The following is a 24,820-nucleotide window of genomic DNA, read 5'->3' as shown; positions in this document are numbered from 1 at the left end:
AGCTTTTGGGAGACTTCTGGGACATTTATACCTACAATATAGCTCACAGTCAACATGTCTCACAATCAACTGCTATGAAAGTTGATAAAAAAGTTTATCATGAGTCCATTTCAAAACCCAGAGTAGAGCCCAGAACAAAAACACAAAAAGTTTTTTACATCATTCGCAAAAGGTTAGAAAAGGTTGCCATAAAACATTTAAATGTCGGGTTATATAAAGGGAATAAAACATTCTCATAACATTCAAAAACATTTTTTTGATAACTTACTAACATATCATTATTTAAGAAAATATTTGTATTGTATGAAAACATTTAAAAAATATTTTTGTATGTGTTTTCAACTTTTCATACAAAATGTTTTTAAAATGTTTTCATGAACTTAATATAACCCGACATTTAATGTTATTAAAACATTTGACCAAAACCAAAAAATAACCTGTTTAAAACATTTCAAAAACATTTTGTGTTTACTGGGAAGGTATGTTAAAACATAGGCTACTTACTCCAGATAAGAATAATGTAAGCTATAGCATCTGTTCAATGCAAGGTATTGAATGTTGCCATGGTTGACTAAAGATGAGAAAATAGCCTCCGAGACTGATGGTGAGTCACTGATATCAAGCTCACGTAACTTTGGACACTTGTGCAATATCTGGTCAACAGCTGGAAAAAAATACAGACATATGAAAAAGATGGATAGATATATAATAAGAACACTCATGCAACAATAATGGGCCACTGAAACTGGGACTCAAAATTCTGTATAGCAGTCCAGATGGGGGTGGGGGAGTTCACATCCCAGAATGCCAGAATTAAAACATTTCCAGAAACATTAGCAAAAGATTATAAGTCACAAGATCCCAAGTTATTTTATCACAATTTGCACAAAATCAAACTGCTGTGACTCAAATGAGCATCATCACACCAGCACATCATCTCTGGGTGGGAAAAAGTACTTTTGGCCCTTGAACATGGATAAAGCCTAGTAGGTTTATACTTTATATTGAAGAGGTTGCTTCATCCATGTTCAAGGGCCAAAAGTACATGCAGGGAACACCTCATTACTTTTGGCCCCGGCTTTTGGCCCTTGAAAATGGATAAAGACTTGTAGGTGAAGACTTTATATTGAATGGTTTGTTTCATCCATGTTCAAGGGCAAAAAGTACACAAGGTTTTTCCCGCCCAGTGACGACATTGCCCATTGAGATAACTGGACAGTGGACTGTTTACTTATGTCACTTTCTTGTATGGTGGGAAAACTGAAGAAAAGTATCTAAACTTACTATTATCTTCCAGGTTTCTTCCACAGCCACTCAGGTTGAGTTTCTCTAAGTTTGTTGGGATGTTGTCTGTCAGAGTTGTAAGAGTTTGTTTATTAAGAGATGTCCAGGCAAGGTTAAGAGATGTTAAGCTAGAAGATAAAAATTAACAAGTAGGTAAGTAAACTATGTGGAACATAATCTATTCAAATTGGGGTATTCCAGTTGACATCCATACACCCCCTATGGAAGACATGACCTTAATCTCCCATAGAGGGAATGTAGATTTCAAATGGAGTCACCCATTTAAATAACCCCATATGAAATTCACACTCCCTGTGTGGAAGATAAGGTCATGTCTTCCATAGGGGGTATGGATTTCAACTGGAATAGCCCATTGGTATTGAAACATGCACGAAATGACAAAAAATGCATTCATGAATGTATATCTGAAACATCTAAAAAACATTTACTGACCATGCCATTTGTACTGCTGGTCCAATATTATGGAATCCATTGCCAAACTCAATAAAAATGGCCATTTCTGTGAAACATTTCCGAAAATATATATAAATGTGACTTGATCTCAAAATATGATTAATTCTTGAGCATTGTGTTTCTTGTTTGTTTTGTTTTTCTTTCTTTGATGGTAACATTTCTTTGTTAAAGAGGGTGACTCCCTCTGGCCTTACTGGCCTTCTGGTCATCCCCTCCATAATTCGTTGTTGTTTGATATTGCCCTTGTTTATTTGTTTTTTGAATTTATACTTATATTTACATTTACTAGAGGTATACCCGTATGGCCGTATGCTACGGAGCCTTTTACCCTTCAAAACCCACAGTGGAAGACATTGGCTTAATATAATGTACATGAATCAGAATGCATCAGAGCTATTTATAGAACACAGGCAGCAAGTGCAATTGTTTATACCATGGTCACTGACTTTTTGAAAATGCACATTTTCGCGGATTTTGGGCCCAATCCTTTACCGATCGCAACCAAATGTGATCCCCGCATTCGACCGAAAGTCGCAACCAAATGTGATCCCTGCATTCGACTGAAAGTAGCTTAGGACACTCCCCATATTTTCCTTGATCTCTCGTATAAATTACAGCCCAATCGGACCAAGTTTAAGATTTGACCTTTGACCTTCGTCCTCCGATTTCGACCGAAGGTAGGGTAGGACACTCCCCATATTTTCCTTGATCTCCCGCATGAATTACAGCCCAATCGGACCAAGTTCAAAATTTGACCTTTGACCTTCGATTTCGACCGAAGGTAGCTTAGGTCACTCCCCGTATTTTCCTTGATCTCCCGTATGAATTACAGCGCAATCGGACCAAGTTTAAAAGTTGACCTTTGACCTTCGACCTCGATTTCGATCGAAGGTAACTTACGACACTCCCGTATTTGTCTGCATCCCCGTATGCGAATTTGGCGAGGCTCGGATCAAAACTGAGGGAGCCTTTTACCCACATACAAACATACATACATACATACATACACGCAACATAAGGCAAATTATAGTAAGATGTGATTTGTTGTGAATTATGGGAAATAAATTATCTTGTATCTTGATAAGACTATAGTTTGTTCAGCTTATAATTGGCGAAAAAGGTGAGGCTCATAACATCAGGGATTGTTACCCCCTGCCCATTTGTTTATCACTTTCACAGGCTGTGACATCAGGCTATATCGACTGACCATATATGATATGCTTCAAAGGCGACCCTCTCATAGGCGTTTTTTTTCTCCAAGTGGATTCATTCATTCATGTATTCATTCATTCATGTATTCTTTATCTTATTGCAGGATGGTTGGGACACTCTGTACGGAGAAGATCTTGGTGCCCGAGACATCGGCACCTTGGCCTATGTGAGGAACAGGTATTGCCACACAAGTGTCTCTAAAACTGCTTCCAAGATGCATATGAGCTATTAGAGTTTGTGACAACAGCGTATGTTGTTGAAATGGCAATGCACATCATGGCAATCAATGATCCCAATAAAATCCCCAAAGATATACCAGCGTCCACCAAGGATTTGACGAATTATGTACGGGATGTCAGCCGACAAATCGTTGAGTTTGCCATTATAGAGGTGCCCAAAGAAGCATACCTGAAATATGAACATGTAAGAGAAGACCTATACGACGATGTCAATCACGTCATAGACTCAGATGTGTCTGACATGGATGAAGAAGAAGTGAAGGAAGAGGAAGATTATGACGATCTTTGCCTGTGCAAAACACAACTAGATAGCAGCTCCCCTATGTTGTAATGCAACAACCGCTTTAATTGCACACTGGGGAGCTGGTTCCATTACGACTGTATCGGTGTAACACCAGACACAGCTCCCAAAGGTATTTGGTTCTACTCGAAGGCGTGTGAAACAGATGTATCTGCGTCGGGAAAGAAGCTGAAGACGATGAAGAAAAAGACAATAAGCGTCCAAATTAAGGTGGACGGGAAGCGGCAGTATGCTCGCGGGATCATATCAGCAGGTCTGAAGGCTATATGCCGACGTGACGCAGTACATAACGTCGGGAAAGAAGCTGAAGATGATGAAGAAAAAGACAAAGAGTGTCCAAATTAAGGTTGACGGGAAGCGGCAATATGCTCAAGGGATCATATCAGCAGGTCTGAAGGCTATATGCCGACGTGACGCAGTACACAACGTCGGGAAAGAAGCTGAAGATGATGAAGAAAAAGACAAAGAGTGTCCAAATTAAGGTGGACGGGAAGCGGCAATATGCTCAAGGGATCATATCAGCAGGTCTGAAGGCTATATGCCGACGTGACGCAGTACACAAAAATGATGGGGTGAAGATCATCAGGCACTGGAAAGAAGATTTGTTGCAGTTTCACATCCAAAAGCAACCAAAATACTTAGAACCTGGCAACACACTTGTTATTCTGTGTCGGTGGAACTATGTCGGAAAGACTGCGCCACAGCTTGATGTGGGACCACACAGTAAACACAGTTGCAAGAAAGGGAAATAATATCTCCCAAGACAAATACAACGAGGTACTGAATGGCGCCTACAAAGGTACTTCCACAGTGAATGTATGTATAACCCCATGAGAACTACCAGCCGATTAGCCAAAAAGAAGTTTTCATTATCAATTGGACCAATCAGCAACATTGTTAGAATAATTTCACCACACAAATAAATTGGGGTGAATTATTTGCAAAGCTCTATTCTGATTGGTGATTAAAATTAAGATATCATGTAATTGACCAATCAGAGTCAATGTTGGATCCGCAGGTAGTACTCAGGGGGATAAGTAACAGCTTGATGGTGTGTAATTTGTGTGGTAAATTAAGAGTATGTAACATCACAGTAATTGGTAATTCACCTAACCTCACCTAATCTCATCACGCTGTTCACAGCGTTTGGGCGCCTTAAAGGTATACAATGTATTGTTGGTCGAAGCAGCAGAAAAAAAGTAGTTCACAGCATCTTGCGAATGGTAGTGAGCTTTAGCAAAAATTGCATTGCTCAATTTATAGCGAGCGTGTAGAAGAATTCAAATATCACTTGAGTTATGTTGTAAAGAGGGCTGAAACAACAACACTTGTGTAAAACGTACATAACTCATTAACAACAATAAAGTAAGCAAGTTTTCAAATTATAGGATTTGAAGAATGAACTTTTGCAAAACATCAAAGTGTTATTTTTCAATAATATATTGATCTAGATAATGAAAATCAATTTTTTTTGGCTGCTTCGACCAACAATACCTCGTATACCCTTAATTGCAAACAACTATTCATGAATAATAGACCCGGAATGAACTTAGCAAAATCAAACTTTCATTTGTTTGTTTCTTTCTGCAAGCATTAATACAAACTAGTGACTAATGTTGTCTTTCCAAACACTGGTTAGCAACATAAAATATGTATTACAAACTAGTGAGTAACGTTGTCTTTCCATGCACTGGTTGGTCACAGAAGATACCTATTCTAAAGTAATCATTCTATATGAGCATGCAAGGTTATTCTATGGGCTATTCCATTTGAATATTTGTGTTTTATTCGCAGGAACGTAAGCTCATTAAAGATACTAAGGAAGCCGCCTACAAGGCATTGGTAAGGCCTACCCTAGAATACTGTTCTGGGGTTTGGGATCCCCACACCAATGAGCTGATCAAGAAAGTGGGCAAGATCCAGAGGCGAGCAGCAAGGATGCAACGACTTCCGATTGGAAGACGAGCATCACTGACCTAATGAAACAGCTTGACTGGGAGGTGCTTTCCAATGCTAACCATCCTGCACAAAGCCATAGGGGTCCACCTGGCACTGCCAGTCCATTTGTACTTGTCGCCGGCTCAAACACAAATTCATTTACACAACTCCAATCTCGCAACGACATCTACAAATTTCTTATGTACCATGGACAGTAAGAGACTGGAATGATTTACCCCACACCATAACTGATATTGTCAATCCAGATCAGTTTAAAGAGGCACTACACAGCTACTTCAAATCAAAGGAAGCTAACATACATGTAAGAGACTAATCACAATTTACGCATGCCCAAAATCCTGCTTGTTTATCTTCCACCTGGAATGTTAAGCAGTATCTAGAAGAAGCTAGTACCCCTTATTCCAGTTGAACTATAAGCCTTTTAGTATAAAAGCCCGTTAGAATTTGTGCAACTCATGTTAAATGTTCATTGGCTACCAATTCGCGAACGTATCAAGTTTTAAACTACTGGTCTACGTGTTCAAATGCCTCCATTCACAATCTCCATCATATCTTCAAGAACTGATCTCGGTTAAAACATCTGTTTATGCCATTCGTTCATCAGACAAAACACTTCTATCTTAACCAAAAACCAAGACACGTACCGGTGATCATTTGAAACATGTGCACCCCGGATATGGAACTATCTACCTCGTGACATCAGGGAAGCTGGTACACTCCAGCTATTCAAAGCAAATCTGAAAACATACCTGTTCAAGTAGTTTTTATCATGCTCTTAATTATCCAATTGTCATGACATATATTATGCTTTGTATTGTTTGTATTAGTTTATGGTTCATGTACCTGTATATATTCTTTTGTTAAGCACTCACTATTATGTTATGTTATGTTAAATCCATCTGAAAACAATAAATATCTTTGAAATTCTGTTGGATTTTTTCACAACTTTGCCTTTGTTTTAGAAATTTAGTTTTGAATGCCAAAACCTTACATGCATTTTCCACTGTTGTTCGGATGAAAATTTTGGGACCTGCAATGGCAAGAACTATTGAATTTGGTTGGAATTACAAAATCTCCTGTAGGGGGTGTGTGTTTTTTTAAATAGAATATCCCAATAGGGTTTTCCATTTCAAATCCATACACCCCCTATGGAGGACATGACCTTAATATCCCACACAGGGGGTGTAGATAGATTTCAAATGGAGCCACCCATTCAGGTACCCCATTTGAAATTCACACTCCCTGTGTGGAAGATCAAGGTCATCATGATGTCTTCCATAGGGGGTATGGTTCTTAAATGGAATAGCCCAAAGTTTAATGTACTTACTTTGGTGTGTTGACCAGTAATTGCATCATCCCATAGTCTATGACCCCTTCGCACATGCTCAAGTTCAGTTCTTCTAATTCTTGCGCTTTTTGGCCGACGCATGTTAGCACACTGACGTTCACCATGCAACTTTCAAGGCTCAGTTTACGAAGGGGCGGGCAAGATTTAATGATCTCCTGGAGGGTGCTTGTTGAAACGTCGCAGGCTGATAGGTCTAGATATTGCACTTTTGTGGTAATGGATTGTTTGCTGGAGACAAGAAAGAAACAACGAGAAATCAAATAAGACAAGTACAAATAAATGTAATAAAAACAATTTTGAATCTGTGGGAAATGCACAAATCACAATTAAAGGACCATGACCTGATCCAGTCTCACCCCACGCCATCAGGGTTTACTTTTAATGCACAATCATGTGTATTTACGCGTTCACACACTTTCCATACCCCTTCAAAAGCAAAGAGGATAGTCCAACGATATTTTCACCTGGTAGTGATAGATGTCGAAATTATACCCTTTGTATTATGAGAATGAACCATGAGATTATGACGGTAGCTAGTGGAATTTACTAGTAAAAATTTTTGGTCCGTACCCCTTCCCCCCTCCTTGTAATCTGCAATTGAGAGACACATTTTTCAAATAAAAAAACCTCTGTGCAATGTTTAATAAGCCCAATCGCCATTGTGACTTCCGGTTTTTGAGAGCACTTTTAGGACACTTTGACCTCTGACATTTCGGGAAAATTACTCTAATTATTATTTATTTTTTTATTATTCTAATAATGTTACAATTAAAAATATTTAAATAATTAATTTATGTAATAAATATATTTTTCGGATTTGTTTTTATTCAAGTAAAACTTTTTTGATTATATTTTGTATGTACAAAAAACAATTTTTGTGAAAGGTCAAAGGACAAAGTGTCCTAAAAATGCAAAAACTGTCCCACAATGCATTGCAAACTTCGAATGCCGATTTAGCTTATTAATACCCCTTCAGATGAAAAATTCACAATTGAAAAGATAGACCCCTTTAGCAAAATGCTTAAAATAACACTGCACACCATCCAATTTTTCACCATCAAAAGTTTTCAAAATGGAGATTTTAGTATCAGTGGAAAGCTCATAAGTTGCTCATTGATCCAGTTGAAATCCATACACCCCCTATGGAAGACATGACCTTAATCTTCCACATAGGGAGTGTGAATTTTAAATGGGGTACTTAAATGTGTGACTCCATTTGAAGTTCACACTCACTGTGTGGGAGATTAAGCTTATGTCTTCAGTAGGGGGTGTATGGATTTCAAATGGAATAACCCATTTTGGAGCAGACGACACTGAATGGGTGGCTCCATTTGAAATCTACACCCCTGTGTGGGAGATTATGATTATGTCTTCCATAGGGGGTGTATGAATTTCAAATGGAATAACCCATTTTGAAGCAGACGACACCTAAATGGGTGACTCCATTTGAAATTTACACCCCTGTGTGGGAGATGAAGGTCATGTCTTTCATAGGGGGTGTATGAATTTCAACTGGAATAACCCATTTTGAAGCAGGCAACACCTAAATGGGTGACCCCAAATGAAATCTACACCCCCTGTGTGGGAGATGAAGGTCATGTGTTACATAGGGGGTGTATGAATTTCAACAGGAATTACCCACAGATGGCTTACCCGTTCCTCAATTTGTTGCACTGCTTTTTTGCTTTGTGTCTGTAGTTAAGTGAGAACACTGGCTCTTCTATCTTCGCCCGAGAGAGTTTAACAGCTACTGGGCCTCTCTGTAGGATATTGCCAAGAATACCAGCGAAAAATTGCTTGGATGATAAATCTATGCGACGCCATAGCAACTCATCAAATCTGTTGGTGTATACAGAGATTATGAAGACTTCATGATAAATGTCTGATTTTAGAGTTGGTTACTAAAACCTGAAAAAAGCAACTTATAATTAGTAATAATTAATTATCATTGTTATTATGTACATTTGTATTGTGTGCTAGCCACAGTAGGCCTACACATGTGTCATGCAACAGTAATCTTATTACATTTGGGCGCAAAGAACTTGAATGCTGGACACACTTGATGTCTGGGGAAAAAGTCTATTCTGTGGGTCGGTACCACAATGATTGCTGTCATTGGTGTTGTGTACATTTCGATCACTATTCACAGATAGTCAGTGAAATCAAACAAGTTTCTAAGTCTGCAGAGTGGAAGTTACTTACTTGATTTACCGTTAAATTATACTGACAAACTTAAAATTAAGTGTTGGTTTTTCTGGAATTGAATTTCACTCCAAGTTGGAGTGAGCAACATCGCTATGTAGCCTCCTTCACAGGCAGTTTCTGTCGTTCATAATAAACCACTATCTATACTTACGCAAGCCTATACCATCTTTTGCAGACTCTGCTACAGTGTGATAACTTTGTCAGAGGCAACCACTTTAAAATGTGCAGCAAAATTTCATCTGCAAGGCAGGCAAAAGAATCTGCAACAAATAGTTCAGAGGATGCTATTTAATTGGGTTCAGTTCAATTCAAAATTTCATTTGCAAGGCAGGCAAAAGTTCAGAGGATGATAGTTCAGGTCAGTTCATAATTTCATCTGCAAGGCAGGCAAAAGAATCCATGATATAATTGAGTTATTGTCAAAACCACAGAGGGAGTATGAGTTTCGAATATAATAGAATAGAATAGAATAGAATAGAATAGTATACAAATATTAACTGTGAGTGTGATGGTCGAAATATAATCAGTACGAGGTGAAAGATGGATTGTTCCATTCCACGAGCCAGAACGGCGAGTGGAATGGAACAATACATCTCTCACCGAGTGATTATATTTTGACCATTACACAAATTTAAGACAGTTAATATTTGTTTTATATCATTCATGCATAAATTCTATTACTAAAATACTATTTAAGGTAGAAAATACATTTTTTCATCAACATAACACCATGTTTTGCCGTGATATACTTCACATTTTGGGGTCTACCCCATAACTAAATCGGCGAGTCCAAGAGTCAGCGCACGGCTTGGCTTGGCGCACTATGGCAGAGCACTATGATGGTAAAGACCATAATCTAAGGTAAAGACTATCACACAGACAGGGTGATGGTAAAAATGATAAATGGTAATCAACCAATGAACTGTCTAGAATTTATGTATGAGTGATACAAGCTGTATCAAAATGATTGGTACCCATTAGTTTCCATTGATAATGGATGAGTCGGACACACACAAATTCAACACATGATCCACATAATTTATAGATATTTTGTATAACAAGTCATAAACTATATATTCTGAACATTTCAAAAGTATCCAATGTTAGATTTGGAAGATGCAGGCTGTTCAATAAACATCCAAATTGATGGGTACCAATCATTTTGATACATCCTGTATAAAATAAAATAGAATAGACAGTTGGGTAACTTACATTTGAAATCCTCACTCCAGTTGTGGAAGATATAGGTAAAGCCATAACACAGGGATAGTGTGGATTTCAACTGGAATAGCCCATTTACCTCTTTAATTTGTGACAAAAATTGTTGCTACCTACCTGTGCTGTTGATTTCATCCAGTAGACGTCGTTTGCAACTACAAGATGTCCCATTATGTATATGATCTGTGTCTGACCTAGTTGAGGAAGATGGAGTTGTAAGAACTGGTATGGGACCATCGCCAGGGTTACCAAGCTGGGAAATAAAAGAAGCACTTTTATCAGTGGCCTGTTCGGAAGGGGGGGGGGCTTTGGGTGCTGAAGCCATTTTTTGGCAATTTTAGGCTTTAAGCTCCCTGCATAACTCTGAAAACCCCTCTGAGCCCCCCACAGAAAAAGATCCTGGAAACGCCTGTGTTTATATCCATGGGCCGGGTATATTAGCCAGCCACCCCATCAAGATATTTTTCTATAAAAAAGTGACCAAAATGGGAACATTTCCATGCCATATCGTGTACATAAGATTAAAACTTGTATCAGTCATTTCAGTGTTGGCCGTTAAGATCGGTAGATCACATGGACAAAACCTATTTTAACTTCTACACAGTTGATTGCCAATTATGGTAGAATTTCACTACGTAAATCTTATTCATGCTTAATATACACTCAAGCCTCGAAATAAGCAGGCACCCAGGAGCCATTTACCCAATGATCATAACATTTTGGCTCTTGGTCCACACCAAAATCATGTGAACCAGGCTCTACATTTTTTAGAATAGAGCCTGGTAGTTAAAGCAGGTTTTGTATTTTATATGTACAATTAACATTTAAATGACTCTTAGCTCTTTAAAAATGGCTCCTGGTTCACTAGATAATCACAGGACCAGGAGCCACTTTTTCCAAATGTGTGGCTCCTGATCCAGATCTGCTTATTTCGAGGCTTGTATACACTTACAGATGGAATTTTGTAATATTTACTCCGATAATATTGTATTCCATGGGAGCCGCCATTTTTAGCCGATTCTAAGTTTTTTTCACTGAAAATGTTCAATTTCTGTCATTTTTTGCTGAAAAATCTTGAGGGGGCATTTATTAAAGGATGGGCGTTTATTCGAGGATATACAATAAGTTATTCAGCAGCTGCTTCTTGTTTGAAATTCATTTTGTATTTCTTCACACATTTTGACACAACATTTATTTACCTGCTGAGTAAGTGTGACATTATCTGTTGGTGTTGTGTGGTGGCGTAGTTGAGGCGGATGTCTGAGTGACTTTGGGGGCGCTTTAATGCCTTCCAAATCATTTACTCCTAAGTCATCATAGATAGCACTTTTATCTGTAGCTTTGATATTCCACAGCATCTGAAAATCATGAAAACAAAAAGAAAAAACTTGCATAAGTATGGTACTTTTTTTCTTATTTATCTTTTAACAGGAGTAGCATTTTCAGAGTTTCAGAGTCTAGATGTCAGATTGCTGACATATTGCATTTCACTATAGCACACAGTGAATGCGTCCTACACTGCATTGGGCTTGTCTTTTGGTGCCAAGCCCGGGTGCCAAGAACTTCTTAGCACTAAGTATGGGTATGGTATGGATACACTATTAGTACTAGTCATAGATTACATGTATATAGTTGTCAAATTTATATACACATATATGGTGATCGATCATCTTGAATGAAACCATTTAAAAAGGGCTATATCTCGACTTTTGAATCGAGTCACAAGTTACCACATGTAGGCTATACATTGTAATATGGAGTTGAATCAAACTCAAGTCATTCAAGTTGAGTTACTGATCATAAATGATCTAGTAATATGGCCAAATCAAAGATATAAATACTAACATATTTTAACAATCAAAATTGTGTATCCTACCTGCTCAAGAAATTGAGGTTGAACAATATTAAGAGAGGGAAGCAGGGAAGGAAGGGGTAATGAAAAGGAGCATGGAAGGAAGGAAGAAAAAAATGAAAGAATGATTGATTGAGGGAAGGAAGGAAGGAAGGAAGGAAGGAAGGAAGGAAGGAAGAAAGGAAGGAAGGAAGGAAGGAAGGAAGGAAGGAAGGAAGGAAGGAAGGAAGGAAGGAAGGAAGGAAGGAAGGGAGGGAGGGAGGAAGGAAGGGAGGGAGGGAGGGAGGGAGGGAGGGAAGGAAGGAGAAAATTGATCCAAACACTTACTGTTGGAGGCTGTGTTGGGTCACAGTTGACAGGTTCACTGGCATCAATGGGACTGGATGGCATTTCATCTACTTCTGGCGTTGTATTCAGCTCCATTGTAAATAGATGCTGCTACACTATCATCAACCTAACCCATATGTTATTTCTGAGAAGTGAATAAAAATTCCAAAGAGCAATTTTAGTTTGCCAGTAGTTTAGGTATATAAGGGCCTAGTGTGCACCCTCGAAAATATACTTCTAATCAACGTTTCTAGATCACTCAGAAAGCATGAGTAGAAAAAGATAAGCTATGTTAAAAAAATTTAAAAATGACTAGGGTAAACAGGAGTCAAATTTCATACAACAGGGTTGAAATTTCAAAAAAAATTATTGCTCAGATTTGGTCAAAAACCACAACCAAGACTAGTATTCCTCTGGTCATAACGATTCAGAAAAAGTACACCTGCGACATACCGTTCTTGAGAGGTCAAAATTGGGGGGTCATTTTTTTTGGCCACATAGGGGTCAAGAAATAATGAGCTCTGATTTCAATGAAAATGGTCTCAAATTGTTCGTAATCGTTACGACATGTATTTTAGTGGGCTATCATTTTCTTCGGAAGAGGGATCATACATTTTTAAAAGAAAAATAGGGGGGGGTCATAACATTTTTGATGACCAAAATGTAGAGAGTCACAAGATGACCACAGATAGTTTAATTAGATAGTTTTTTTAATTTATTCAAAAAGACCAATTTCAACGGGTTTTACTAGTCCGAATAATCAGACCCAGAACAAAATATTAATTTCTGACATGATCCTGTTCTGGGTCTGAACTGTTTCCATATGAAATCTTGATGGCAAATAGGACAAAAGAAGCACATGGTTCTACTTGACAGCTTTTGTGGACCATCCTTCTGATACTTGAGTGTTTGGACAAGCGGAACGGTCTTTTGTCTACCTCTCTGTTTGTAAACAAACCAGGAGGTCGAAATCGTCCTCCTCGCCGAATACGAAAGTCAGCGTAATAGTACGTACGGCACTGGGGTTTTACAACTGTTTTACCAACTTCAAACTTGCTGATTTTATGTTTGAAAGTCATTTTTTCATGTTTCTGGTAAATAATGAAATTATTTGCAAATGATGAAATTATTTTCAAATACCGGTAATGTGTTCATTTTGAACCATGATTATTTGAGCCACTGCGCTTGAGAATGTGAAAAGCAAAGGAACAACAAATTATTCGTGACGATGCGTGAGATTTTACTAATTTTCCATCTTTTTACGCGAGATTTACTACCTAGGCGTGAGATTATACTACCTTTGGGGTGAGACCGTGAGAAAGTGACCCAATGCGTGAGAGTTGACAGCCCTGTTTTACATGACGAACAATTTGAGACCATCGACCATTTTCATTGAAATTATAGCACTTTAGTTTTTGACTCCTTCATGCCCTTCCTTGGCCTTGCTTTATGTGGCAAAAAAACTGACTCACCCCCAGGGCAGGGTCTTAGCTAGAAATTGAGGGTTGCCCGTCATTTGAATAAAATTGCCTGTCCTAATTTGACCTTTAAAACATTTACCAGACATCTATAGCCCATTGGGGGGTTCAAAGATTTCAAATATGTGCTGATAAGGCCTTCTTCTACAAATTGGGTCTACTAAAAAGGTCAATTTAATAGCTTCTCAAAACATACAATTTATAATATAGCATCTGTCAAAGGCATTAATTTTGCCCGTCCCAGGAGCAAACTGGCCGTCTAAAATGACGGCCAGGCGGGTGGCTAACTAAGACCCTGCCCCAGGGTAGCGCCCGGGGCATTCACATTTGCCAGCTATACATGTACAGGTATGTGCCGCGGCGACGACCCCCTTTTTCAGAGCCGCTGGCCGTTCCCTATACCCCCTGAATTCATTGATTGCCCCTCTGATGACTCAATTTTTTTTCTAGCCGTTCGCTAGACTCACAGAATTCATCATCTCCGCTCTCATTGACAATAGATTGGCATGTTTTTTTCACTTTGTTTACAAGCCCAAAAAAGCTACTTTTGCAAGCCCAAAAGCTTCCTTCAATGGGGATTTTCCATCATTTTCTTCCCCATTTAACACATTGTAAGGAATAAGGTGAATTTTGGGCTCCTTTTTAGGCAACACTGGGCCAGTTTTGTGATTGTTTTCAAAATGTAAACATCACTCGAAACTTGAGCGAGCTGTGCTGTGTGTGTGGCCATGACATTGAAAAACATCGGTCTTTTCGGCTGATGGTGACATGAACATTTTGATGAATTGAGACCATCATTGGGAATAAAATTGGAAGTAAATATTGGTGGAAAGACTGCCGAATTCTGCACACTTGACATTTATGGCTCGATCCATTCACATAAAACTATTAATTATAATGTTTTTCTTTGCTGGCAATCTCAGGTTTGCTTGTAGTGCTGCTATAATTATTCAGTAGGTGAGAAAGTAGGCCAGTACAGGGAATTTAGGCTATTTGTCATTTTCTTATGATCTGGATGTTATAGTACAAGTTAGTCCGAATAATCAGACCCAGAACAAAATATTAATTTCTGACATGATCGTGTTAACTGGTAAGTACAAGTCATACCTAGAATATTTTCTCAATTTGAATTTTATCCTTTCTAGATGATCCACCCAAAAATAAAAATCATTGTATAGAATAGATCCCTGTAGGCTCCCTACTAACAATGACTAAGGGAGCGATTAATTGTTATTTATGGCAGGGGGTAATGGGAAAATTTAGGGGAACACAATTTTTTTAGTCTTGAGAGGGGAACCTGAAATTTTAGTTGAACCAGGAAGGGATTGTGAAGTTTTAAATGGAGAAAGTGGGAAAACAAGGGGGAACGCGGAAATTTTGAGCAGACGCGAGGGGGGAACGCGAAATTTGTTGATATTTTTTCCCAAAACGCCCATCCCCCACCCTGCCGTAAATAACGATCGGTCCCTAATCTGGATTCAAGTGTGATGCAGACATTCTGCTTGGAATGATCCAGGTCCAGATGTTGAGATACGGTACATTTAGTTTATTTTTCATCCCGATATTCGATGCACAATTTTTGACAAGAATCGAAATCGATTTTTTCGAAAATCTGTGGCAAAAATGCAACAAAAAAAATTGAAAATTACCCTGGATCAGTTCTTGAGACCCCCATTGGCGGCTGATCAGTTCCCAAGACCCCCCTTTTTTGACCGGCCAATCAGTTCCCTAGACCCTCCCTATTTGACGGGCGATCAGTTCCCTAGACCTCGAGTTCGAAACTGGCGGTGGCACACCCCTACCCAAAAAAAATGTGAGTGCCCCCCCCCTCCCCCCCCGGGGGTAGCGCGAGCACAAAAAAATCAACGGGTCCAATTTAATTTTTCTGGACCCTTTGCCTTGGTATCTGCAAAACCAACATTAAGGGGTCCAATGAGAATTTAAGGAGTTGACCTGTCCGAAATTCTAAACTTTGGAACTATTTTTTTACTTTTGATCGAGACGATGATGCTTATACTGATTTACGCCTCCGTGGCCGTGCATCGTAAAACTAGTCTAAAGGAGTCCATACAGTTTTTATTGTATGCTTTGGTCATGTTGGGTTGGTCAATTTCATTTTCAACTTGTGATTTAAGGAGTCCAAAATTGAATATGGCCAAAATAAAAAATAAGGAGTCCCTGGACGCGCAAACTCCTTAAATGCGACCCTGGCCCGGCCTGGTCACCCCCTCCCCCACCAATTTTGACCTTTCTGCTTCGGAACGGGAAAGACAGTAAGTTGCAGATTATTAAAAACTATACTTTTTCGAGGACGAGGGAAGTCATGCATGTTACTTACTTTGCTTGGCCTAAAATAGTAAATAAATAAACAATCACTGCCAGTGCCATGCCACAAATTAATTCACCTGTATTCACCTGTATTCACCTGTCTTGTCGGGCTCTTGGGAAGGTAGAAAAACCTTATTATGCCCACCTTAGTACATCATAACACTCACTGCACATTACATAAAAAGGGTATTGGCTGAAGAGGACTTAATACACCGTTGCCTGCCAGAGCTGACCAACACCATGCGTAAACTTGTTGTACTCCTTGGCCAATGCTTTGTCGACTCCGGTTTTAAACCTGTTTATGGTTTCAGCACAGACAACATGTTCTGGAAGGGCATTCCATTGGTTGACCACTCTTGAACTGAAGGTGTGTGACCTCAGGTTGAGCCTAGTGTGCTGTTTCTGGATCTTATAGGTGTGTCCTCTTGTGCCTGTCTTACTATCATCCATCCTAAATAGGGTTTCTTTTTCCATGTCATTGATTCCGTGCATGATCTTGAAAACTTGTATCATATCTCCTCTTATCCTTCTGTACGCTAGAGTTGGTAACTTCAGTTTCTTTAATCTCTCCTCGTAAGACATCTCCTTTAAACTTGGAACAATCTTGGTGGCTCTTCGTTGTACCTTCTCTATTATCTGGGCATCTTTGTTATACAATGGATTCCAGATACTGTTGGCATATTCAAGATGTGGTCTTACCAATGTCTTGTAGAGTATCTTTAGAATCTCCTCATCCATGAAATCAAAGGTACGACGGATGATTCCTACCATTCTATTGGCTTTATTAGCTACCATGGCTGCATGTTTACTGAAGGACAAGGAAGGGTCAAATTTTACACCAAGGTCCTTTTCTTCCTTTATAACTTCAAGATCACGTTTGGTGCCTTCCTCTGACATTGTATAAGTGTGGTTCTCAGTCTTGCTTCCATAATGCATAACTCCGCACTTGGATACATTAAATTTGAGTTGCCAGGTATCCGACCATTCACTAAGCCTGTCCAGGTCTTCTTGGAGCTTCTTCCAATCATCATCTTCTAATATGTGGGTGAATACCTTAGTATCGTCTGCAAATATTTTCACGAAGCTTTCCACTACATCTGGTAGGTCATTTATAAAGATGACGAAGAGGATTGGACCCAGCACACTTCCTTGAGGAATACCACTATGTACATCAGCCCATGATGACTGGCCTCCATTTACATTATTGACACCGACTGGACTGGTAAAAAATCTTTAAAAAATCTGGGAGACTGGGTGGTCGATGGTCTAATCTAAATTAAAATTTCTGTAAGCTTAACTCAGCTTGCATGTAAATTTTTGCGGCTTTAATGCCAGATATATTGAGATAATAATGGTAAAAGCCTAAACCAAGGATTGCTCATTTTTTTAGATATTAAGTTTAGTAAATCTGGGCATCTGAATTCTGTAAGCTTACCTTGACTTGTGTGGGTGTATTTTTCGCGGCGTTTTTCTGTTTTGGCTCTGATAGCCTCTTTCCTGCAACTTATGATCGCAACAACATACTTCGCACAGAATCATTGGACGTCCGCTTAGAGGATTTAGAGTAGTAACGAGATGGATTTTCCCGGTTTAGTCTCAAACCTAACTTTTAGCAATCTCGTACTGTACAAACAGTCCGTCTATTTAAAGATGTACGAATTCTTTATTTGTGGCAATGACTATGAGGCTAAATATCGAAACCCGGAAGAGAATGTAAACATTGCATTGCACAAACACAATCATGTGTTTGATGGTGTATAAATAGATATGATGAAAAGTCTTCGCGTTGGATAATATTGCAAGCATGTTTGCAATTTACACAAACGTTCTGGACTGTATAAAAACCACTCAAAGGTTGATATACGTACCATAAGCTCATCTCAAATTGTGGCTAGATTCTGATGATATTAAATTTTACAATTTCAATTGAAATATGATTTTCAAGATTTTCTTCAGCAGTGCAAGCTGGTAATGGTATTAAACTGAGCTGTGAGAGAGAAAATGGCTTCAAAATCAAATTCCTGCATGAAAACAACATCTAAATACACATTCTTCTACACCACAGCTTCACCATTCAGTCAATTTTATCCAGTTTCGTTTAAAGTGGATGATGTTCAGTACTCATGTGCTGAGCAATTCATGATGCACCAAAAGGCTGGTAAGTGTCAGAGTTGTTCAACAATTTAGTTAAGGGGTACTACACCCATTGATTTTTTTGCATTTTTTGCATTTTGTGAAGAAATTACAAAAAAAAATTGGACAAAGTGGTATGCAAAATGAAGGGGCAAATCTTCTCGTTTTATTGGTGGTATCGGTATCAATGTAGCTTACATGCTTTTACAGATAGAAGCCAAAAGGAGGTACATCACTGATGATTTAAATTCACTTCATTTTGGAAAGCTTACTATCAACGGATTTCGTTAAAATTTTGGGTATGTGTTGCTAACACATTAGGGAAATAAAGTTGATATGTAAAATGGGAATAAGTGGTTCCTGATTTCTTTTATGACTTCATGAACTTGGTGCTCCACAACTATCAAAAAGGAACTGGTTAAAATGCTTCTATTTTCAATGTTGAGCTATATTTTGTATTTTTAACTTGCGACATTATTGCACTGAAACTTAATTAAGCCATAGGTAACAGGTTACAACAACCATACTACAGCAATGATGAAAAAATTGTATTTCTTGTCACCTATACAACCATATTGGGTAGTTTTCCGTAAGCTTAGCTTTTGTGATTTTGGTAACTATTTTATATTTATTTGTGAAATCCGTCTCAACTAGGCATTCTAAATTGTACTCACCATTTACATCCCAAGGTATATTAGTATATCCACCATGCACTTCTCGATATATATCCAGTTAAAGACAGAATATCAAAATTATGCCTCATATGATATCACAGACTCTCACATGTGTATTCAAAATTGATGCTTAAATTTGACCTGAACCAATTGACCTATAACCTGACATACGGTGACCTAATAGCCTTTTCTTCTCCTAACAACTAATGACTATGCATCTATTGTATAAGTGTTTATTTAATTTATTCAGTGTTATATCATGGTAGGTATTTTGCATGCACCACTATAGATTTTCTATAGAGAGTATAACAAAGGATTTAATGTATTCTATTCATGTACCCTACTTGAACATTTTGTAAAGAATAAATTATGGTTTGTTATGAAACACAGATCTGAGTTACTAGGTTACAGTAAACAAAAAATATATAGGGCTAAAATTACTTACTAAAATGGTTGAAAGTCACTTTATATGTAGATATATTTTATAAGTTCAGGACATGAGGTGATAAACATATATATGTACTTAATAAATTTGCAAGAAAAAAAAGAAGAGGGGTACTGATGAAAATAGGGGTATTATATCGCCTTAAAGCCATATTATAACGTTTCTTTACAAAATAGATTAGTATTTATTTTCCATAAAATGTTAGCTTTTACTGTCAGATATGTCCCCTTTTAATTTTGAGCCGAACAAGTGAGGTAAAGCAAAGAAAATTGGAATTTACTACTAGCGCCAATGCATGTTACTCTGGCGGTTGTAATACAGTACGATCCTCTGGCATATGTGTGTGTCCCGCACGCTGTGTACGTAGTACTGTGTCATGAACAACACATATGCGTTCAACTAATATTTCTATCGTAATAATAAAACGACGGTTCCATCGGTTTAAATTCAAAATCACGGATTTTGACGAAAATACAGCACCTAAAGTCTTGATTTTTGCAGAGAATCTTTGTTTACTAAAGTACATTACAATCGTGTAAAAACCTGAATTTAAAATTATTTTGAGGGCGTTCTTCTCAGCAAATGTTATAATATGGCTTTAAATAGCTTGATTGCACCAGACCATTGTTGGTTCAGACGTTTTTGCTTGAAGCAGCCAGGGCAGCTGGACAGCTACCGATGAAGACTCATCATAATAATAATATAAATTTGGGATTTATATAGTGCATATTTTCCAGAGGATTAATAGCGCTGTAATTTCTGATTTCGCTTCCACTGGTGAATCATCAGAATCGGATCACATCAAATAGAGCTAAATAGGCCAGTTGTAGCTGAACTCAGCACAAACCTACACACTTAGCAACATCCGCAGCTTGAAATAATATACTTGCAAGGCCCTTGAAACCTTCACAAGGGGTGCACACTATTATTATTAAAGCGTTCCATAGAAATGTGCGAATTCTACCTACTTCATGCGTCATTTCTGGCGTCCCTGCAATACTTGGCAAAATAAATTTGGTATCAAATTAAAGCTCGGTTTCTGTATATATCAATGACTGTTGTCTTTTTTGCTTTCGTTTAATAGGATTCCACCAAAACTTTGTTTGTGCCCTAAACACATTTCATTATTTTAATTTGATCAACTTATTCTTTTGTTTCTTTTCAGTGTTATTTAATGATGAAGAACATGCTGAACTGATTCTGCAGGCCCATAAACCTGGTCAGATGAAAGCCTTTGGCAGAAAAGTCAGGAATTTTGATGAGAAAATTTGGAATGAGAACCGTGAAAAAATTGTCAAGAAAGGAAACCTAGGAAAGGTATATAAGAAAAATATTCTTTTTCATAAATATTGTCATGGTGATATATATGATAAACATTTAAACCATTAAGATTCATGAGAAGCCCATGTGGACAAAAATAGCAATGAATAAAAAAGATCAATATTATTCTGGTAGTCAGAGTGTCATTTGTCATAACTTGGCTATTTACCCAACCTCCCTCTGAAGCCCGATCCTGACTCCAATTCGCAGCACGATGCGATGCTGCGATGCTTTTAAAACATTGCAGCATGTGGGGTCTGCATCTCCTTTTATGGTCATTCTACCGACCTTGATTTTCCAGCAGCCAATCAGAAGCATGCACGGCTGCGATATCGCAGCGTGGACCAAAATTTCCACCGAGCGATGAGAATTTTCACCGCTGAGCTCGTAAAAACCTGGCTCAGATTAGTTTTTATAGCATAGCATCGCATCGCACTGCGATGTGGAGTCAGGATCGGGCTTGACCAGTGGAATGAAAAATTGCTGTTGTGGCAAATGGGAAAGTTAACAGAATTTGAAACACCAGCCTAATCCTTTCATGAAAAAAGGAATTAAAATTCAAACATTGTTTAGTTTGATAATCTATCAACTTTTCTCAAGAAAATTTAAATTCATTGTGTGTCAAAATCAACCCTGAAAGAATCAACAAAATTGTTATTTCCATATACATTCCAATGCAAACTTTCAGTCTAGACTTTTGCATTGGAGTAAGAGCGAAAGATGAGCAATTCAGCAATCCCAAATGACAGAATACACAGGCTGTTTTAGCTCTACCATGAGTGCTTTTTTCCAGTGGTGGCTGAAACATTTAAAAGGAAGATCATATTTTGTTCTGGTATTACTGGTACATTTGCACATGAAACACACAGGACAATTTGATTTCAGACTATTGTAGCCCAAAATTAAGGTGAAAATTGCTATTTGATGGGGCCATTGTGCATGAAGAGTGTAAAAATGTAATTTTACCCTATTTTGATCCAAAAAACTGTTTTTGGGGCTAAAAAGAGATGCACAGGGCAATTTATAAAATTATTGCTTTATTTTGTTCTTCTGTTATGGTTTTAAGAGGGGATGTCCCCTCCCCCATGGAAAAAATTCGGGGGGATGTATCCCCCTACATGTACCCTCTCCCCACTTCTGGTGCGAATGCTTATTTCTATAGACCATTTACTTGTATCTAATTCTTTCTGTCTGAATTATTTACCAACAGTTCTCACAGAATGCTGACATCAAAAAAACACTTCTAGCAACCAAAGGCACTACTTTAGTTGAAGCTAGTCCCAGGGACAGAATCTGGGGAATAGGACTCTCTGTCAATAACCCTGCTGCGGAGAACAAAGAAATGTGGAAAGGCAGCAATTTACTGGGATACATCATAACAGATGTCAGAGATACATTACTTGCTGATGAAGAGGATCGTAAGACAACTGAAGAGTCCAGTGGAAAAAGAAAAAAAATGAGTTTGGAACAATGCTGTAGCTAGGAGTGCAAGGGAGGGCACAGGCCTGGGTGCCGATTCGACTAATTCTATGCCGTAGGGGCCACTTGTATTTTCAAGTTGTATATCACCCGCGTAAAGACTTTCAAAAAGAACCCAAAGCGAGTACTTTTCATAAGTGTAAAATGGACTCAAAGCAAGTACTATGCCATTGTTTTCCTACCCTAAGCAAGTATTTTACTGGTATTAGTCACGATGAACAAACCGGTAGCGATCAGTCAAAAGGCCTGAAGAAAAACCAATAAAAAAAACACACTTTTTGAGTATAATTTTACCCGAAATTTAACCTACTTTTCAACTGATTTTTGTCGGTATCTTGCTGCCAAATTTAGTTACCCTTTTTCAGTAACATCTATGTGATTAAGGTACCCTTTTTTCCCATTTTGGCTGTTTTTGATACCCTAAACGAGCGTAACACACACAGCCACCCTTTTAAAATACAAGTGCCCCCCCCCCCTGGGTTCTGCACCAATGACACTTTCTCAAACTGAATGACAGCTGCTTCCTGTTGGAGCTTGATGTTGATGGTACTATTCAGGTGGTGATCATTACCATTGGATATTCATAGAAATGTTTAATAGTGATAAAACTGTAGATGCAGATGTCGAACTACAATTAGCTATTGCTTTCCTCTCTCTTGAAACAATTAAACATGGCAGAATAAAATGGCCGATGACTGTGTGTAGCAGTTGAAGGACTGGTGGATTCAGTCTATGATGTTCACTAAACAATGTGCACACTTATGTGACGTCAAATGATGACATCTCAGGTTTACCCGCAACAGGTTATGGGATTTACAGATGATCAGCGGATGCTCAAAGCGCGGGCTACACACACACGCATAAAGACGCCACATAAATATGTGTGCGAAACTGTTGCCTCAACACGTTGACGTCTTTGCCACAACGGTGAAAAATATTGAACTCATGAGGTACCTCTTTCTGGTTCTCAACCCTTAAAAGTTTTTTTAAGATGTCCCATCCCATTACTCAAAATGCCATTTTATGAGTTGTCTTTCTGGTTCTCAACCCTAGCCTGTATCTTGCAACAGATGTGGGCAATCTTGTATTTCGCTACATCAGCAAGAGAAGTTCACACAATAAAATACAACTGTTTGGATAGGATGCAGATATAAAATTGGATGGTTTGAACCCAATAACAAATTTATTGGTTGAGCTATGAGTTTTAAAATATTGGACGAGATGTAGTCGAGTCCAATATATTTCCAACTCATAGCAAGACCAATAAATTTTGTATTGGGTGAAAAAACCATCCAATTTTATCATTATTATGTTTTCAGAATCTTTTCTTGTTCAAAAATGTGATTTTGGTCAAAAACATGATTTTGGTCAAAAATGATTTTTGAAAAAAGATGTGATTTTTGTCAAAAATATGACTTTTGGTATGAGATTGGGTCAAAAAATTGTTGAAAACAAAATGGGGGGGAGTGAGCCTATCCAACACAGTCAAAGTGTTGATTATATTGGACTCTTCAACTCTGTATAGGAAGATTCAGAAAACATAATAACTTATATTGGGCTATTCTATTTTTGAAATATCTTCCACAGGGGGATATAGACTTCAAATGGAAAGAACATATTAGGCGGGTCTGTTTGAATTTTATACACCCTCTGAAATAGTTTCAACCTGAATCTTCCACAGATGGAGGATGAGTTTCAAATAAGAGTTGGTTAATGTGCTAATCCATTTGAAATTCATACTCCCCCTGTGAAAGATATTTTCACAATCTTCCACAGGGGGAGTGTGTAATTTTAAATGGATTAGCCCATTACGTCAATGGTTAGTTTAAGGACAGACTGCTTAGATGTACATGGTCACTCATATCAACTTGATACGTGGGGGTTGGGGTGTGTGTGTAGGGGACCAGGTAAAACCCTACAATCGGGGGCTTTTTGGTGATTTTTTACGAAAATCCGGGGACTTCGCCCCAAATGGGGACGTCCCCAATTGACTTCCTTCAAGTAGGGGTAGGTCCCCGATTGTACACACATCAAAAGCCCCAGATGTGTGGAATTTCGCACAAAAAAGTCCCCAGTTGGATTTTTTTTTAATGTGTGTCCCCAGTTGGTCACTCAAGCGGGAGGGGGTGTGAGGGGATGTGTGTGAACTACTGTATTATATAGACTATAATAAAGATACTAAAAACAAACTGACATAATTGCAAGGTGTTTTTATTTTGGTATTACATTATTTTGCCTAAGATACTTAATTACCGTAAATGATTTTACCTCTGAAAGTTTACAATTTTACTCCTTTAGACCAACCATGCATTGCAAGGCCCACAATGTATCCTTACTGAAAGTCCTTAGCATGCATTGTAACTCCTTGTTGGCTCAATGGAATTGACAATGGTTTCAGATACATTGCAGATCTTTGCAAGATTGGCCCATAGCGAAACTTACATAGTATAGCACTGCTGAGAATTATTATTTATATTAATAAAATCTTGTCCATAGGGACCTAGAGTGATTTACAGACTTCTTAATTCGAACTTGAACATTAAG

General features: G+C 38.2%; 2 protein-coding genes across 2 annotated transcripts; one reads left to right on the top strand and one right to left on the bottom strand.

Moving 5' to 3' along the window:
• Positions 1 to 500: 500 nt before the first annotated feature.
• LOC140141088 (S-phase kinase-associated protein 2-like) lies at positions 501 to 17,767 on the bottom strand. Its single transcript, XM_072162865.1, has 9 exons — positions 17,661 to 17,767; positions 12,420 to 12,564; positions 11,440 to 11,598; positions 10,358 to 10,493; positions 9,174 to 9,282; positions 8,471 to 8,656; positions 6,797 to 7,045; positions 1,285 to 1,412; positions 501 to 664 (listed from the first exon to the last, which is right to left on the bottom strand). The coding sequence occupies exons 2-9, from the start codon at positions 12,513 to 12,515 to the stop codon at positions 501 to 503; spliced, it is 1,227 nt and encodes a 408-aa protein (XP_072018966.1). The 5' UTR covers positions 12,516 to 12,564; positions 17,661 to 17,767.
• A 413-nt stretch (positions 17,768 to 18,180) lies between these two features.
• Positions 18,181 to 24,465, top strand: LOC140141087 (N-glycosidase YbiA-like). The gene is made up of 3 exons (XM_072162864.1): positions 18,181 to 18,383; positions 20,643 to 20,794; positions 22,008 to 24,465. Exons 1-3 carry the CDS (start codon positions 18,227 to 18,229, stop codon positions 22,278 to 22,280), a joined length of 582 nt encoding a protein of 193 aa, XP_072018965.1. The 5' UTR covers positions 18,181 to 18,226; the 3' UTR covers positions 22,281 to 24,465.
• The last annotated feature ends 355 nt before the right edge of the window (positions 24,466 to 24,820 follow it).

Source organism: Amphiura filiformis, chromosome 19 (genome assembly GCF_039555335.1).
Source record: "Amphiura filiformis chromosome 19, Afil_fr2py, whole genome shotgun sequence".
Taxonomy (NCBI): Eukaryota; Metazoa; Echinodermata; class Ophiuroidea; order Amphilepidida; family Amphiuridae; genus Amphiura; species Amphiura filiformis.
The sequence above is the reverse complement of the archived record's forward strand: the minus strand, read 5'-3'. Positions and strand labels throughout refer to the sequence as shown.